The sequence below is a fragment of the Centrocercus urophasianus genome, unplaced genomic scaffold, assembly GCF_019232065.1.
Source record: "Centrocercus urophasianus isolate 14NV4802_14NV808 unplaced genomic scaffold, USGS_Curo_1.0 seq_11, whole genome shotgun sequence".
In the NCBI taxonomy this organism is placed as follows: domain Eukaryota; kingdom Metazoa; phylum Chordata; class Aves; order Galliformes; family Phasianidae; genus Centrocercus; species Centrocercus urophasianus.
The window spans coordinates 63,308,372-63,326,126 of NW_024884253.1; the positions used below are offsets into that span (position 1 = coordinate 63,308,372).

Here is a 17,755-nt window from a genome sequence, read left to right on the forward strand (position 1 = left end):
AGCACACAGTAACTCTCTATATTCAGTGAAGACTTGTAGGGTTAGATTATGGAAACCCTTGAGAACCAGAGACACATTTTCATTTTCTTCGCTCCTGATTAGGAATTGGATTCAAACTGTGGAAGAAGGAGTAAAAGATCCCTTCTTCATGCTCAGACCACCCAGGTGATTTAACAATAGCTGTTTTGCAATCTATGTGTTGGCTTTGCAGAGTACTTAGAGGATATGAAGAAACCAACCCATGAGCTTCCTTCCCACTCATTTCTCACCAAAGGTCCCACCATTGGCACCACCAACAAAAACAGGACTAGTACAGCCACTGCTTTACAAAGCTTTATTGCATGATGTGTTTACATAATGCTGTAGAAGTGAGCTCTTCAACTACTTATATCAAGAAATTTTGGACACAGGTCTGTGGTCAGTTTTCCAAATTGACCCTGCATGGCACAGAAAAAAAAAAAAAAAGAAAAAAAAATAAGAAAAAAAAATGTGATTGCATCTTTCCAGACAGTAAAGAGAAAAGAGTGTGAAGACAAGAGGCAGCCAAGGGGTGCGTTAAAAAGAAAACTCTCCCAGTTTACACTACGTGTGACAAAGCTTCTGAACGATGAATACAAACTGTAGGTGAGCTTTGTGTGTAGTAAAATATTAAAGAGTAATTCAAGTTCTTTATGAAATAAAACTGAGAAACAAAAATGCAGTTTCACGGACAATTAAATTTAACACAAAACAAATTTACCTAAAATGAGGAAACAACAAACAAAAACCCAACAAAACAGAAGGACTTGTTGATAATATCTCTGACCATGCATGGCTTGTTTTTTAAATTACAATTCACAGAATAACACTGCTGGGAAGCCTATTTTACACTATGCTACACAGAACACGAAAACATGAGCAGTGACATTTACACAATTTTACAGTATTTCTCCTTCGTCTAAGAAACACGTCCTTTTCTACTTTACATTTTTTTACAATTCCCAGCTCACAGAAAGGACACTATATGCGCAAAGACAGTCTTTAAAAAGGTGAAATGCACCCAATGCTACAAATAAACCTTTTCTTTCACAGAAGCCTCTGTGTTAGTGATTAAACAAAATATATTTCTATCTGCCACTCAATGTGAAATGGACTAATTAGAAATAACTCTTTTTTTTTTTTTTTTTTTTCATAAACATAAAACTATACAATGTCTCAGAAACTCCTTTTGACGTACTTGCTATGGAATTACTAAGCTGCTCGCCAAAAACCTCCTGCTATTGCATCTGTGATGCCAGTTCCGCCAGCTGTTGCCCCGGCCTCACGTGTTGTTCAAGAGTTTGCAAATCAGATTGAATAGTTTTCCATAACCAAACATTTTTCCCTTATGAAAACGCTTCAGTTTATTTTCTTTCAGAGCCTGTAAGTACCTGGCAGTTTTCCCTGCAGAAAAACATCAATAGTCACAGCCCTTACAGCCTAGACAGTGTTTCCGGAGTCCAGATGCTGGAACCCCAGGGCCATATGAATGCTGCTTGGGGTTACGCTCTCTGTCTACACCCGCACGCAACACCCATCCCAAAGGCTGTGAGAGGAGCAGTGTGCGTGCAGTGAGCACACAGGAGAGAAAGGGAGAGAGGATGAGAGCTCTGGGACACCATGCCCTCTGCTCATCCATGAGCTACAGGCAGGCTATGTGTCCACTGTCTGCATGGACAATGGGAGCGAAGTTGCAGGGCTGCCTCCTTGTCCCCCACTGCATCCGAGTGAAGTCAAAGTGTTGTGAAAACAACCACTGCGCAGCACTCTAAGAGCATTTTTGGATGGACACTTGTTTTTGTTGTGCCACCAGGGACAGCAGTGTAGAGGGGACACCTGACAGAAGGAATGCCGCTGCTGGTGTGGAAGGAAGAGAGCACCTTGCAACAGGCCCTACTGGCAGCCACGCTCTCACTCCAAATTTGTTACACTGAGATGTGAGAGCCTATCTAGATACTCCATGTAACTTTCTATTAAGTGTAACACAAAGACTTGTCTACCCACAAATCTGATGCCTTATTTTGCTGACAGAGTCAATTAGAGATCTGCAATAAAAGGAGATCAAAAGAGAGAAAAAAAAACATATTTCGAACACTGCCTTTGACACTGTTTCCAGTATTAACAAGAGCAAGAAAGACCCTCATTAAAAACCATTTTATTATTGGTTTTAGATTATAGGTAGTGGTTTATCAAGCAGGAGGGTCACATGTGGCAGGCAATGGGTTATAAAACAACTGCAATCCATGAGGCGGGTGCCTAGACTCACCAAAAGGTGAAGAGTGATGCTTTTCATTGTTGTGAGGGATTTTTCTTTTCCAGTTGTGGAACATGGCATTCCCTGGGGGAGTTTCTTTATCACAGCCCCATCACTGCTACTGGAAGCTATCCCTTGGTTGGGACTGAGGGACTACAAAGTATTTATGTACATTCTACTTTTAAGCAGCAAGGGAGACAAGGAAGTGAGGACAGCTTCCCTCTGGCACCTATCTCAGATGCTAAAGTTTAACTTGGCATCCAAATCAGGAAGGTATTAGGGTGGTAGACAGGCAGACAAGTTACTGACAGCAGATGGGTGCTGAAATGAACACCATCGGCGACCCTGAGAACTCTGAGGACACTCAAAACTCTGGGCACTAAATTTGCAACTGACTGGTTCTGTATAAAAGGTGAGTATGGGAGTTACTACGGTTGCAAGTGTTGTAAACTAGCCTTAATGGATCTCTAAGTGAGAAACAGCTACATCAGGTTTCTAAGACCTTTCTGTTTGTCACAAAACCTATCCTCATCTCATATGTACTATAAAACAACTGCTGTATCCTTATGGTGATCTCTCTGGATGTTGAAGGGACAGGCCGTAACTCAAACTCTGAAGGCTGCAAGATCATCAGACAGAAAGAGGCACACAGACAATGCCAATTCCTCCATTTCATCTGGAATCCACTGGTTAGATGATGGGGAACAAACGTTATTCCCCAAATCAGGAAGTGCTAGCAGATGCAAGAGGAAATAATGCCACCTTCAGTATTAGCACATTGGGCTCCTGGCCATTTTGAACTGAAGAAAACTTTCTTGTAGTTACTATATTTCTCCTGCTTTTGATCACCTCATTGCAGTAAACACTGACAACCTCAGATTAACCTTACTGCATATTACTGCATAAACAAGACCAAGTTGTCCTTCAGAAAATCTGGTATCAGTTTTACAGGTAGAGAGCAGAAGATGAAGCAAAAAACACAGAAAATCAACCATAATGGAAGAATGGATAAGGAATAGTACGCTTCACATGTACAGACTTGTATCCAAAGAATCTGAAATAAATGGGTATTTTTTCCTGACCATATTCTAACCCTGTTCACGATATTTAAATTTTTCCTTGGTAAGCAGCATATGAAATTTTGCACATTTTTTTTCAATATTTCTGGGAAATACCTAAGTCCAACTATTAATAATTCATGAGCAATATTATTCTTTCACGCACAGCTATTGTGCTAAATCTAAATGACACAAGTCTATTTCCAGTTAGCAAGTGGTCACAAAAAGCTAACCACTTTGCACATTGAGCAAATTTTAGTTAAAATACTGACTTTTAAAGATGTGTGATTCTCTCCAATCATATACAGAACCTCTGCCAATCTAAATACATTTTGTTGCATTTGGGCTTCTTTTATCACTTAACAGGTATAACAGCTCGACAAAACTATTACATTCAAGTTGTCTTCCTCATGTCAGACCTCAAAGACCTCCACAAACCCCCATTACCTTCATTTCTTTGTTTAAAACATCCTCAAGAGAAATTTCTAAAGTTCATAGTAGAAAGCAGCACATAAAGATCCACTTTAAACTCCAGATGCTAGTAGGTCTTGCTTATTTTATAGTGAGACAGTTATATGCCACTTCTTTCTGTTTCCTAGCCTTCCTTTTCATAGCTTTCTAACACACAACACATTTTATTAATTACAAAACCGCTGCCTTCTGCTTGCATATAAAACTGACTTTTTAACAGAGGGGAAAATCATATCCAACTCAATACCACCCTTAAGAACTTTTACTCACAAGTGATTCTTTACTCTACAGACTTTGACACGTGAAGATCCAAAGCAACAGCAAATAAAAACTAAAATGTTACTATTGAGAGTGGAGACAGCATGGATATAGTATGCTCCACTGCAGATCTTGTTGTAGAGCTGTCAGCTACTTGATTCTCTAACCAATTGGACATTGGGTGATTCTCTAACCAATTGTTCCATTCAGTGTGACACCAAGAATGATCAAGGTTTCAGAGGTTTATTCTGTTTGGTGCCACTAATTCTTACAATTTGGGATTATCCTGTCCTTAAATAGAGTGGAGTAACTTTCAGATGTACTTGACCTAACTTGAGTACAAGAAACAGCACAGCTATAACACTACAAGCCCAGCGTAGACTAATTAACCCTACTTTTCTAGTGTGTTTTGCAATCAGAATTAGTTCCTGCTACCATGACTAAACTGCTGTTCCCCTGCCATTTGGTTTGAAGGAAGCCTCAACTGCTACTGCTAGGCACACATTTCCTTAATCTTAGAATCTAAGGCAATGGAAAGAGATAATCTTGTGCATCCTTGAGGATAGCCATTTACAAACTTTGGCTTAAAAAGTTCCCTTTTATGTTACTGTTAACTGCAAAATGGTTCAGTACTGGCAAGGGTGATTGTGTTAAATCCATCTTCACTGATGCGTTTGTCCTCCACTTAAAGGCAGATGAGCTGACTAAAGTTCTCCAAATACACACGCTGAGGGCAGCTACGAAAAGTCTGTTATCGAACGGTGAGATAAGGGCAAGCATACTGGAGTGTTCACTGTGGTACCCTCTCCACTTGCATCAAGGATAATCACAAAAAAACTCACAAAAAAAAACAAAGAGTAAAGAACAGCAAAACCACAGCAGGCTCTTAGCAGGGCCATTCCACGTTCAGATCAATTACTTTGAAATAAATCACCACATTATCTTGCAGCAGAGAAAAGCAGCATGAAGGGCACAGGCAAGTAAACGAAACTTCCTGATGTTACTATCAGAATGTATTTGCTGAGTGTGTAAATTGTAGGCGCAGGTTTCTCTGAAATTGTACAAATGGACAGCATAGCCAAAGCTCATCAAGAGAGAAGTATTCTGTGACCTCTCCTCTGTGTCCATGGTGCTATGTACAGTATGAGCATGTATTAATACACATGAATTCAGGATCCTACTCACTCTGCTTGTACTGCAGCCCACTTTCTACCCCACAGGATGAATCCCATTGAATAACATTGAGTTTCTACAAAAAGACATTCTTTTCCTCCTGTCCTGGTGGAGGGGTAAGGCCCCAGCGTGACAGTCACGGTCCAGCTGGCTTCAGCAGGAGCATGACTTCACACCATGACTGTGTATAGATACACGCACATATATCCACACATTCATTCTGTACAAATACAAAGGTACACATACATTTTTACATTCTTTGGTGGCAAAATAAAACAAACCACAGGGTTGCACAGACCGTGCATCTTTGCTTAATGAATCAGCTTCAGGAAAATCAGGGTTGCTGTAACAGGAGTTATTTTGCTTCTTTAAGGACTGTTCATTGCATTGACAAAATGCCATACATTTACAATGACTAAAACGGGGCACAAGGAAAGCCAACGCAAACACAACTCACATAATGACGGATAACTCAGCGAAAGGCCCCTCCTACCCACATCAATGCACCATGAGAAAAGCAGCCACATGCTTTCACCTACAAGCACTCATGTGCTTCCCTAGCTACTGTCAGGATGCTGTGCTGAGCCGCGGCATACCCTCCTCCTGCCTTGGCTGTGGGTTTCCACTTTTTGTTGCTTATTAAAATTGAACTAACAGAAGATGGGATGTTGGGAGCAGCAGACAAGGCTGGCGCGACAATTCCACACCGAAGGGTTGTCAGCCCGCGTGTTTCGGACGGCTCTTCTCGTCGCCGCCTCTGGGATGTCAAACCTGCATCTCAGAGGTGCTGATGAGGCCCAACGCTTTGGCTTCTTCTGGTGTCAGTCCGCTCTTTAGTGTCCTTCTCACTGCATGGCCGTAAATTCCAAAAGGAGGGAAAATAATAAATAAAACAAAAAGAAAATGCAAACGATTAAAAATGATAATTACAGGAGAATTTCAGCTGAAAAACACTTAATGTGCATACTGAATCAGATCGAGAGCTGCTACGCAACTCCAAAAAGTCAGGGGAAAACCATTTGTCACTGTCAGTTAGTCAATAAAGAATTCTCAGGATAAATATCACAGCATTTTAAGACTATTTTTTTTTGCTCTACGACTTTATGAGCGGATTCTCAGTCCACAGAAGGTATCGTGTGCCCCATTATCTCATAAAGAATTTTTAAAAGACCTTCTGGATCTTTATAGGGCTCAATTGAATTTATCACTGTTAAATCCTTTGTGACCATTCTAAGATACAAAAATAAACTGCCCACAGATAAAAGATTTAAAATAAGTAATAAGTAATAATTATATAGTCAATTAAAATCATTACAAATAATGTGCTCATACACACTCCTTTTTCTTCTGTCATATTCCCTCATCGCAGACCCCATCTGATCATCTTTGTCACTAGTGGAGTACATAATTTTATATGAATTTGAGTGATAAATCTTGGTCAAATTTTCATTTCTTACTTTCCTATGAAGAGCTCTGAACAGCAGCTATAACATAAAACTTTTAAAATTCGCATTTACATTCTTTACTCAGAAATCTAAGTCTTTTCCTTGGTTTCCTAGTGCCATGATTTTCAGATAAATATACTTAGCTCAAGATGCAAGCAAGGTGTTCACTCCAAACTTTGATATTCCTTAAGTAGAAGATGCACATTTAAAAGTTTAAGCTGCATGCATAACATAAACAATGACTACACTGAACAAAATATATTCACTTTCAAAATAATTAAGACTAGAGGAAAAGCTAAAGGAAGGAATTACAGGTGGTGGTTAAGAACTTCTTGCATTGCTATCATCTAGTGTAATTCAGACATCTAACTTCCAAGGATATTGTCTCCATGTAACTGAAACTGGGTGGTCACATTCAAGGGTCTGGTGGGAGTGAGAGAAATAGATGGATCAGTATCATAAACAGGGAGATAACGGAAGGGCGAAAGATGGCATATCTACATCTGACACAATGCAGGTAGGACAAACATGACCTATGTGTAATAGACAAACCATTTCCACCAGTTGCTGAGTTTAATTAACTGAGATGTGAGTACCAAATGTATAATTGTTCCACCATTACCAAACTGTTGCTTGAAAGTTTCTTTTCAAGATTAAATCCTATCTCCTGCAGCGTCTGAAAAATGACTATAGATCACCAGAGGTCTGCATGGCAGCGTTTCTTGACAGCCACTTTTTTCTACAATAGGGATCAGCAATATCTTCCAAGTTTAACAACGCTTAGGTTAAAGCAACATAGTGTTAAATGCAACTCATGAAGTCAAAGTGAGTTAAAACTAAACAAGTGCTATCAGAAGAGCAAAACACTTTGAAAATGCTCTGGTCTCCAAGATTCAGAACACCCAGCACAGAGTTTTGCATCACTCCACATCGCTGGCACTGTTTTCTGTTTCTCAGATCAGATATTTGAATATCTAATAACAAACGTTCAATTTCAGATATAAGTGTAAGACCTTTGGACTCTACGGCCTCAGTGAATCCTACAACGTGTATTTCTCTATCAAATTAAATACACCAGTAGCAAAAGAACAAATACAAGAAAGCTGCAGCTGAATTTTTTCTCTCATTACAAGTAAAGATTACCCTGAACTGCTCACCTAGCAGTTTATCAACTTCTCAGATCGTTTTTTTTTTTCTGTACACTCTGTAATACGTGAGCAAAGAAGGTATTACAGCTAGCTTAGCCGTCAACACTGCAGGGATGTTAAGAGAACCACATACACTGATTTAAAGTAGAGCTTTTAAGGTACCAGCCAAGCCCAAGTCATGGAATTATTAACTTACTAGAAAAAGCTAAATGGATTTACAATATCACATCGGTCTCTTAAAATACTTGCACGAGCTTCCTTTAAAAAGCCATAATCAGGAGCTAAAATTCCACAGCAGAAACCATCTTCATGAAAAACAAACAAGGGCAGAAACAACATTTTCTTGTTTAAATAAACAAGAATTCTCTGAATCTCCAGATGCAGATCTACCGAATGTATTATGCCCTTGTCAGAGAGCCTTGCATATGACCCTTGGATGACTAAAAATTCCTGTAACGCAGCATGTGACATGGCCAGGTGCCTTGTCCTGGGCCTGCCACACACCTCACCCAACAGATGCCAACCCCTGGTTTATACCTTCTGTGCCACTGCTAAGCAAATAAGAATGACAGCACTCAGTGAATTGCTGAGACACACGTAGCTGCAATTAAACAAAATAGTCTCTTTGCATCCCTCAGTTCACTGTTCTTACTTATCCAGTTCTCTCTTATGATACAGAAAAAGATAACTTGGATTTAAGACAACTCAGTGACCTGAGCTTTTAAGGGCAGCAGTTCTGAGAAAACAGCTCCGAATGATGCAAGAGTTTGGCAGTCCTAACAAGACTGTCAAGCAAATGGTTAATAAAAAGCAAAGAGGTGAAGGAACTTGCCAGTGACAGAATGGTTCCCATAAACACAGTCAGCTGCTGACTTGTATAAACTAAGCATGTGAGGCCAAGTGCAGCAAAGTACTGTGGCTATTTGCAAGATTCAAGCTGTCCACCATCAGCAGGCAACCTGAAGGATAACAGCTGACAGAATCACAGTCCAGACTCAAATGACTGAATTCTCGCTCTCAGCCAACCAGACATAGATGAATCCACTTGCAGTTTGCAGGAGTTTGCAGTTAGGGAGATGCAAGTGGCCTGATAAAGGGTATCGGTATCTTTGTATAAAAATCACATGCAGTATGTGCAATTTACTCACAGTGCTTTTCCTCACTGGACAATACAGCTGATGGATGCACATCAAAAGTAGCACAGGAGAGTTATTCACTGCTGTCTGCACTGGCTGGTGGACTGCGAAGGCTTATGGGTGAGGAAGCCATAAGGCAGCCGAGCTACCTACAGGAGCAGGAACTACTCAGGGAGGTGGATGAACCCTGTGACATGTTGTTAGATAGATGTCCTTGGACTTTTTTCTTTTTTCTCATGTATTTGGTAAGGCTCCTTCACATTGGGAGAGGTCATGGACACATTCAGTCATCGGAATTGAATGCGGAGAGATATTTTCCTTCCATGTTTTATAGGCATTGCAAAATTACATTTCTCAAACTAGATCTTCACTCTCCCCTTTGCAGTGAACTCTGTCGTGTCTCTGACTGGACTAGACATAATATCTTGGCTTGTAAAACTCTTGGCCTGCTGCAGATCACATTAAACTGAGCTATGGAATGTATTTTGGAGGCAGTGACAATAAAATTAAGGCTTTCAAATGACCTTTTAGGTTCTTTAAGCAATTTTTAAAATGTTTGCTAAAGAAACATAACAGAGAGAGAAAATAACTTCTACTCTTGTCACAATCAAGGCCTGCTGAGATTCTATAACCAAGAAACCAAATGTTGTTTTTATGGGGTCAGAGGGTATGATATTCTTTGTTAATCAGGAAATCTAGAATTTTATTTTATATCTTGGCAGAATGCAATGTGCTTATGAGGAACTTGATGAATCTGACTATGCCCGCTGGGTCAGAATCTGCATAGACATACGGTCCTCAAAGAAAGTGGGGATGTTTTTAAACAGGCGATTCCCTAAGTGTAGTTTTGTCAGATACTATGATTGAGGGGCAGATGGCTCTTTAGAAGGCAAACGGTGCTCCTGATTTTCCCTCCTACTTTGTCGTTGCTGTTTAATTTCTTATTTTTCAAGATGCAACAGTCAAGAATAATCTGCCTGGTGACATTTATTCTTACATTTGCAATGGATTCTGGAATGTGTATATAACACTTGTATGGCAAAGTCATTTGCAATGCAGAATATTCTCTGCATAGATAGGACCATTTTCCTCCTTGAGAAGTTGCAGAGTTCATTCCCTCTTACTATAAAAAGATGTGGCAGCCACAGAACTTTCCTCCAGGCCCAGATGCAAAGGTAACGCAGCTGCTACTTGCTATGTGGCACAAAGAAAATTCTAGGTGGCTGCAAATCACATAGGACAGCAAGAAAGCAGATTATAAGAGGCAATACAGACTAGCTCCACCATATCATTTCTTTTCATGCATCTTAATTTTATTTTCTGTTACCTTTTGAAAATGCAGCCTGCACACCTGGTCTTTTTTCTCATATATTCATTATATTGCCTCGGACTTTACTGCAGTGAGTTTGCCAACGGCAATTTGCAACACAAAAGCACAATCTGAACACTCTTGATCACATTTGTTCCTTTTTATCTTTTTCTGCATTTGTGTATTATTATGTCACTGTCTACATAAGCCATACTTATCCTTAGTAACACATATATCATTGCACAATATGAGTAGGCATGGATTGGTAAAAAAAAAAAATATAGTAAAAGGATGACGTGTGGAGATTTTCTTACAGTGATTTGTAGGTGAGTTTTTGCAGGAACCTCTCCGAAGAAGTAAAGCCAACTGATACATAGTCTTTGCCTCACTTAGAGCTCCAGGAGACAGTGTATGACTGCCTTGCCGTTCTGCTTCATTGATGGCACAAGTCTCTCCTAACAAGAAACAGTAGCGCAACCACCACCAGGCTATCTGTGACATAAAGAGGAGTTTGGCACTGTTGATGGACAAAGTGACATACTCTAACTTGTTCCTCTCTGGGTGGCTTACGATTTAAGGAGCAAAAATAAAATAGCATGAAGATACTGTTTTTAAAGTAATATTGACATGTAGTTGAAACTGGAATTTCCAGCTTATTTCACATATAGTCATTTAAGAAGTCCTAAAAGTAAGGAAAAGAGAAGGACATAACTCCTTTCTTGAAAACTTCCCATGACAAAAAATAGACTCTAATTTTTAGGAGTTCTGTGAACTAAATTAAAAGCAATCGTGCTGCCACCTCTTTCATCATTTCTCCCATTTAAACCCATCAATCAGAAGTGATTCCACTATTAATAGGTGAAGTATCAAGAATAAAGAGCTCAGTAACAACTGAGTCTGAATGTAAGCACTATCTAAGACTAGACCATACATTAACAATGCACAGGACAAAAAAGGCAGGAAATAGGATACAGAAAATAAGCTATCTAGCACAAGCCCTTTGGACACTTAGCCTTTAAATTCCATTTTCAAAGTTTAAAATTACTTGAAGTCTGTTTGAAAGTGATATATGACTAAGTAACATTTTCACTAAGGGGGTAGCTTAGGCTTATAAACAAAGTGCTCAGGAGTGACTTGGCAGGGAAGTGTGACCATGTTTGAATACACTGTTCTGGGGAACTCAGATCAATTGCCTCCATCAGGAATTTGTGCTGGAAAACACAACAGCACAAGGAATCAGCTCCACAGGCCCATCAGATTAAAAATAACTATAATCACAACAATCCTGTAGTTATGCTGATCAGGTGGCATTGTTCTGCCTAGAGAAAGCCATATATATACACACATACATATGCACACTTTATGACTGAGGCAAGATAAATGTGTAGTAGCTTTGTGTGAAGCATTTTTTTTTTTTTTTAATTCTCCTAACAAAGATGCATCTGACACTTGCATTTAAGTGCAAATTCCTGCTTACAGAGATAGATCCTCGTGTTACACTTCTTCGTGGCAGCAGAGGGCTCTCTTTGGCAGCTATGGTATCACAATAGTCTTCTAGAAAACTGCATGAGACACCATGTCTGTTACTGCACTTCTTTTATAAGGAGACTTGTAGAGTAATCTTCTACCTCCTTATCTTCTCTTGGTCCCAGATGAAGTGCTTTCCGTAACAGTGTAAAACTTGACAGCTTTACAGAAAGAAACTTACAGAAAGAAAAAAAACAAAATGTATATCCTATCAACAGAAGGCTAACAATGTGTAACTCGACCACTCATTAGTTTTTTAATACTTGGAACTTAACTACCCAATAACCCAATTCTGGGAATAAATCTTGTAACAAAAATTCAAAAGCCTTGAAATATATCTTAAATTATGCCACCTAAAAAGAAACAGTGTACTGTTGGCCAGAACAATTCCAGCACCTATAAATCTTTGTCTAGAAGTGCAGGAAAAGTTGCAGATCACTCTTATTTTTGGTTCTCCCAGTGCTGAGCCACAGCAGAAGGATGTGGCAATGGTCTGGCTCACTGTGGGATTCTGCTGAGCAACGGGCTTCATTTGCCAGGGTTTTATTCTGTGCTAAGACCAAAATCCAAGCTGTGGCCACCTCTTCCTCCACGAAGCAGCATGTCTGGACAAGACGTGATCACACAAAGTGGTGGGTCACTCTAAAATCACTAGGGAAAGTCACTGCAGCAGCAGTTTTCTCCTTATACCTACATCACCTCCTTTGTGCTTCTGTTCATAATGTAATATGTAATATAATCCAAAGAAAAATTAAGGAGATTTTAATGATACAGGTTTGTTACTTTTAGATCTGACTTTCCCAATATAAGAAAAATAAAGCTGCTTCAAGCAGTAAGTATGAGCCCCATATAAAAACATTTGCATCAGAATAAAACTCATTACAGAAATGACTCATAGATTCCTCTAAAACAGTGACTGGAAAATGAATTTAAGCGTCTCTTACAAGTAATTTTTTACTAGACTTCTAGAGCAGGCTTTCATGAAATCTTTTGTTCCGAAAGATACTTCATGTGGAACTGTACAGAATAACTCTATCTGTCCATTTCTTTCTCCTATAGCTGTTGATATTGGCCTCTGGCAGTGGTGAGGCAAAGGTCTACAAAGGGCTCACCCTCATGGGTTACATCCATTGCTACCATTTACTGTGGTCAACTATAAGCCCATTAATTATTATTAATATTGTTTATTAAATTACTGGTATTATTTCACTGTAGGCCATTCAGCGCAGTTTTGCCACTTTTGCAAAGATAGTGCCATCCTAAGGATGAAAGAATGTACTACTTAAAAGGCATCCAAAAGACAAGCTATCTTGGCATCTCGGGGAGATAACCTCCCAGCTGCCAGAGCTTTAAGAGTTTTATCTCACATTCTGCTTTCATTCAATAATTAGATTCTTATTAACTGGGTTTTGATCTTCTCAAGGCTCAATACTGAGGACAAACAGACTTAATACAATCAGTGGAATATTTACTTTTTCTAAAAAATTGTTGATAAATGTACATCACTAACTAGATTACTCTAACTCTCTTCTAACTTCTGATAGGATCCTCTTACTCAAATCCTAAATAATTCATTGCAAATTCTAAGTAAAGTTGCTATTCTTTAAAGTGTTTTATATAGACCTTCTTCTTGTAAGGTTTCTGTTGTTTTTTTTTTTTAAGCATAATTTCCATTAACTCCTGCTTTTAGTCTGGTCATAAATACCAGAACAGTCTCCCTCCTGGTATTTTGGCACTTCTGTATCTTTTCATAGCCAGAAAAAGTAAGTGAAGTGACATGAAAATAAAAAATAATGAAAAAAAAAAAAGAAAGAAAAGAAGAAAAAGTTAACCGAAGCACACTGTGATTTCCAAACAAAAATTACACACTTCCGGATTCAAATAGACTCCCACCTATTATTTTGTTTGCTTACAAACATGTCTATTCCAAAGCAGCACCGCATGTGTTATTAAAACTTGTTTAAAACCTGTTTCCAAGCCTGGTCCTTTGGCAGAGTTCTTTCCCTTATTTTGGCACATGATGACAGCATGCTTACTCCCATTTCACTTTTACTGAAGGTGGAATTTAGCAGAAATACCTGATCTGGGATGTTATACTGTTAAACTTAATCCATCAGCCCTGAGCTTATTTGTCTAGGATTCACATAATATTGATTCAACTCCTATCTCCTCCACAGTCCCCTTGTACAAATCTGACAGATTACCTGAGTCATGTCTCAGATCCATTTCACCAAAAAGACTGTAAGAATGTTTTACTCTCCACAAGTCATTACACAGATAAATGATTAAATCTTTATGAGACGTATCTATATCCCAGAGGTCGATTAGCAGGTATGTTTTGGGGCTAGCGTGTGATTCCAACATCTAACAAAAGAATAAGACTTCATGGAGGCATTCAAGGCTGGGTTGGATGCAGCCCTGGGCAGCCTGGTCTAGTATTAGATATGGAGGTTGGTGGCCCTACCTGTGGCAGGGGGTTGGAACTTGATGATCCTTGAGGTCCCTTCCAACCCAAGCCATTCTATGATTCTATGCCTCTCCTGTCTCTTTTCTAAACATCACAAATAATTTTGATCAATTCATTTCATTCAAATATTGGATTAAATTCTGATTCAATTATCTGCTCCAAACTAATTTCTCCAACACAAACCTAAGCAGATTTTCAGTTTTAATAAAATCTAGGAGAAACCAGAGAGTACACACAGAGAGATGCTATGAGATAAAAGCAATGTTGGGGAAAAACAAGCCTCCAGCAGAATACAGTGTAACCACCACTAGAATAAGCAGTGCTTACTGTCAGATATTAGTCACACTTGGATCCTACATTATGACCAGTCAGGGTGAAATGAAGATCCAAATGGATGTAATGCTGTACAGTTATCTTTAAAGATTTACCTCCTTGGAGCAGTTACCTGAAATTATTTGTTGGAAAGAACACAATAGGATCCTCACTCTTTGTCAACTGCCTTGACTTTAGGGAGCCAGGAAACATATTTTTAGGTATGAAAAACCTGCTGATACTAATAATACTAATAATTACTTCATAAAGGAAGAATATAGAGAATATAGAGAATATTTGTGCTTCAGTCTAGTTGCCTTAAGGGAAATGCATGGTGAACGGTCTCTTTATGATAAACTATGGCTTAGTCAGCATTTGAGCAAGGTAATGAATCCATGGGACTTTGTCCTTTTTCAGAGCTCTGACACAGTCATTCACAGAGGTCAGAAATCCATCCTGTCTGGCTCAGCGTTTCCAAGTATTGCACTACATAAGCTAAAATTAGTTTGAATACCTTCTGAATGCTGACTCACTCTTAAAAAAATGGAGTATGATCTTTGTGATGCTGAGTCATGGGCATTATATCATACTCCTGAAACAGATCTATCCAGTTAACTGGGACAAACAAAAAGATGTCCAGGCTACTCCACAAAAAGCTAATTCTGAGAGAATGATATTATGCTAGGAGATGGATGTTGTAAACAAACAGCCAGGACTAGAAAGAAAACAGCATCAACTTTCTACTTGTCCAGCACTCGTGGTTTTTTTCCAGTTCTTTTAAGTTAAGTCTTTTATGGATGATACTCTTTGTCTTTACATGTCTTCTGACGTATCAAAGCTGCCATGGCTAGAACAATTTTGTGTTTTTTTTTTTTCTCCCCCAGATAGCAACAAGTCACACAGGCTGTTCATGAATTTCCATTTAGGAACAACCCTAGTCTTTGTACAATTTGTTTCTTACTTCACTGCTTGTAATCTACACAGCAAATTCTGCCTATACACTTTGCATTCATCTTTTTTTTCTTCTTTTTTTCCAATTCAGATCCATTTGAATTAAATGAATAAGCTCCATTCTTTACTTTTTGAAATATCAGTGGTATCTCATATAGAGGATTTCATTTTTGGCCCCCCAATTCCAGTGGTGCAATGTCTGTAATAACATTTTGTAAGTTGCTAAGATTAACTTTATCAAGTATATTAATTGGAATTTGGATTATTTGACTGATTCTTAAAATTTCCTTATTCCATTTTTCCTCTGCACTCATTGTTTGTTATGGCATCATTTGTAAAGGTCATCTTAACTTTACAGAAGATTTAGACAACCCAAATTAGATTATTTATTTTATTTCTTTGCTGAGTTGAGCAGCTCCCTGTTGCTATAAAAACCTCTCCCACAGAAAGCTGCCCTCCGTCTTCTAGAATGGGAGGGGTATATTTTGCAAACTAATTTTTATTTCATGCTTTTAAAACAAAACTGAACTGATATCTCTTGAGGTTGGAGTCTGTTGCTGACACATCAGAGCAAAAAACCAGAAGAATCTTCCCATGGCAACTTGCCTTGAAGCTGTCTTTAAGTGACCACCTCCAGGGGTGAAAGAGCATTTCAACTTCTGTGGCTTATTCGCTCCTGCAGCTCTCTGTTGAGACTTCTAATGAAATAATACAACTGTAATGCTGTTTTTGCAAATACAACACCACTCGAGTACAGTAGACAGGTCACTGAACACCCATCATGAGGCAATGACTTCCAGTTGGTTATTGTATTTCTAAATGTCAGATTTTATGTTTAAAAACCTTCACTGTGTAGAGGTCCAGAACAGAATAAATTCTCTCCCTGTGGATCACCACAGGAACTCAGACATCGTGTATTTACCATGTACATTAGCTTTCATTAGTTCATTTCAGCCCCTGCTGAACAAATCCCTTCCTACTGGTTCATAGTCAGATTCAGTTACGTCTGGTTTTATCAGTGACCCTTCGTATCTAACAGATAAAGACATTTCCATCTGTCTTTGGATTACTCACTGCCTTATTCCTCCTCCTGATTTAAGGTTCTGCTGATTGCCTTGAGTGTTCAAATTTTTTCACATCGTTAAGATCTAACTAAGCTTTCTGCATAGTAGACACAGTGACAATGCTCAAAGGCAAAAGGTAGAACTGTTAAATGAATTTTCCCAAAACATTTTTCCCACCACAATTACATATTGAATTTAACTTAAACACATTCCTATTTTAATTTCTAATTGACTATGATTTGACTATCATTTGCTTTTTACTTCATATTTTTGTGTCTTTGTCTAGAGCAAAAAAGATTACATACAGGACTTGTGTTATATTTCTACTAGAGAGATTTTCTGCTTGTTTAATTCACATTCTGCATTGACAAGGGCTGATCTCTGCTCTTTTTCTGGAGCTGTCGTGTTATCAGTCCAGTTGACTGCATTTTAGAGTTTAAGTACTCAATTTTTAGTTACTCAGGTACACCAGCTACTACCACAGTGAAATAATTTATTTATGAAAAGAGATGCTAAACTGCTGAACTTCATGTTTGTTTTGAAACCGCCTTTTAATCCGTTTTTAAGCCTCATCCAGATCCTGAAGAGCAAACAAGCAAAAGAGCTGGAGTCTATCATGATTAATTACTGTGGAAATAAGTCATAACCTAAACATTTAGTGAATGCTTAATCCCTTTTACTGTTTGCACTGAATAAGTGTAGAAACCAACTCTGTGGACAAATAGATACTATTTTTATTATCATTATCTTCTCTTTATTTTTTCAGCAAGTACTTTCCTTGAAAAAAGATACATGGTAAAAAGCAGAAACCAGACTTTTTGGTGTGTGTGCACAAGGATAGGGTTGCTAACAGACGAAATAGCATAGGAAAAAACAGAGATGGGCAAACACACAGGAGGTCTATTTCATACGCACAAGCCAACTAGGACAGTCAGCACGTGCAGAGCACCAGAACCATGTGGGGAAGTGGGTAGCAGCAGAAGGTGATGCCACGAGGAGGTATGGCACAGTGCATGACAAAGGGTAAGGCAAATAATCCAGTGTCAGCTCGTTTTATTTGCTGAAAGTCTATCTCATCTATTCAGTGACCACTTTGCATTTACTCTTGCCACATGCAGAAGTTCTTTTCTTAGCATGTTGGTGAAAGTGAATATGCTTTCAGCA

At 38.8% G+C, this 17,755-nt stretch overlaps 1 protein-coding gene across 1 annotated transcript in view; it reads right to left on the minus strand.

Moving 5' to 3' along the window:
- Positions 1–707: 707 nt before the first annotated feature.
- FHOD3 (formin homology 2 domain containing 3) overlaps positions 708–17,755 on the minus strand; it is a 365,756-nt gene continuing 348,708 nt past the window's right edge. Inside the window, exon 29 of the mRNA XM_042808981.1 lies at positions 708–6,080. Within this exon, the coding sequence (XP_042664915.1) occupies positions 5,998–6,080 (83 nt within the window). The 3' untranslated portion in view covers positions 708–5,997. The remainder of the gene's footprint in view (positions 6,081–17,755) is intronic.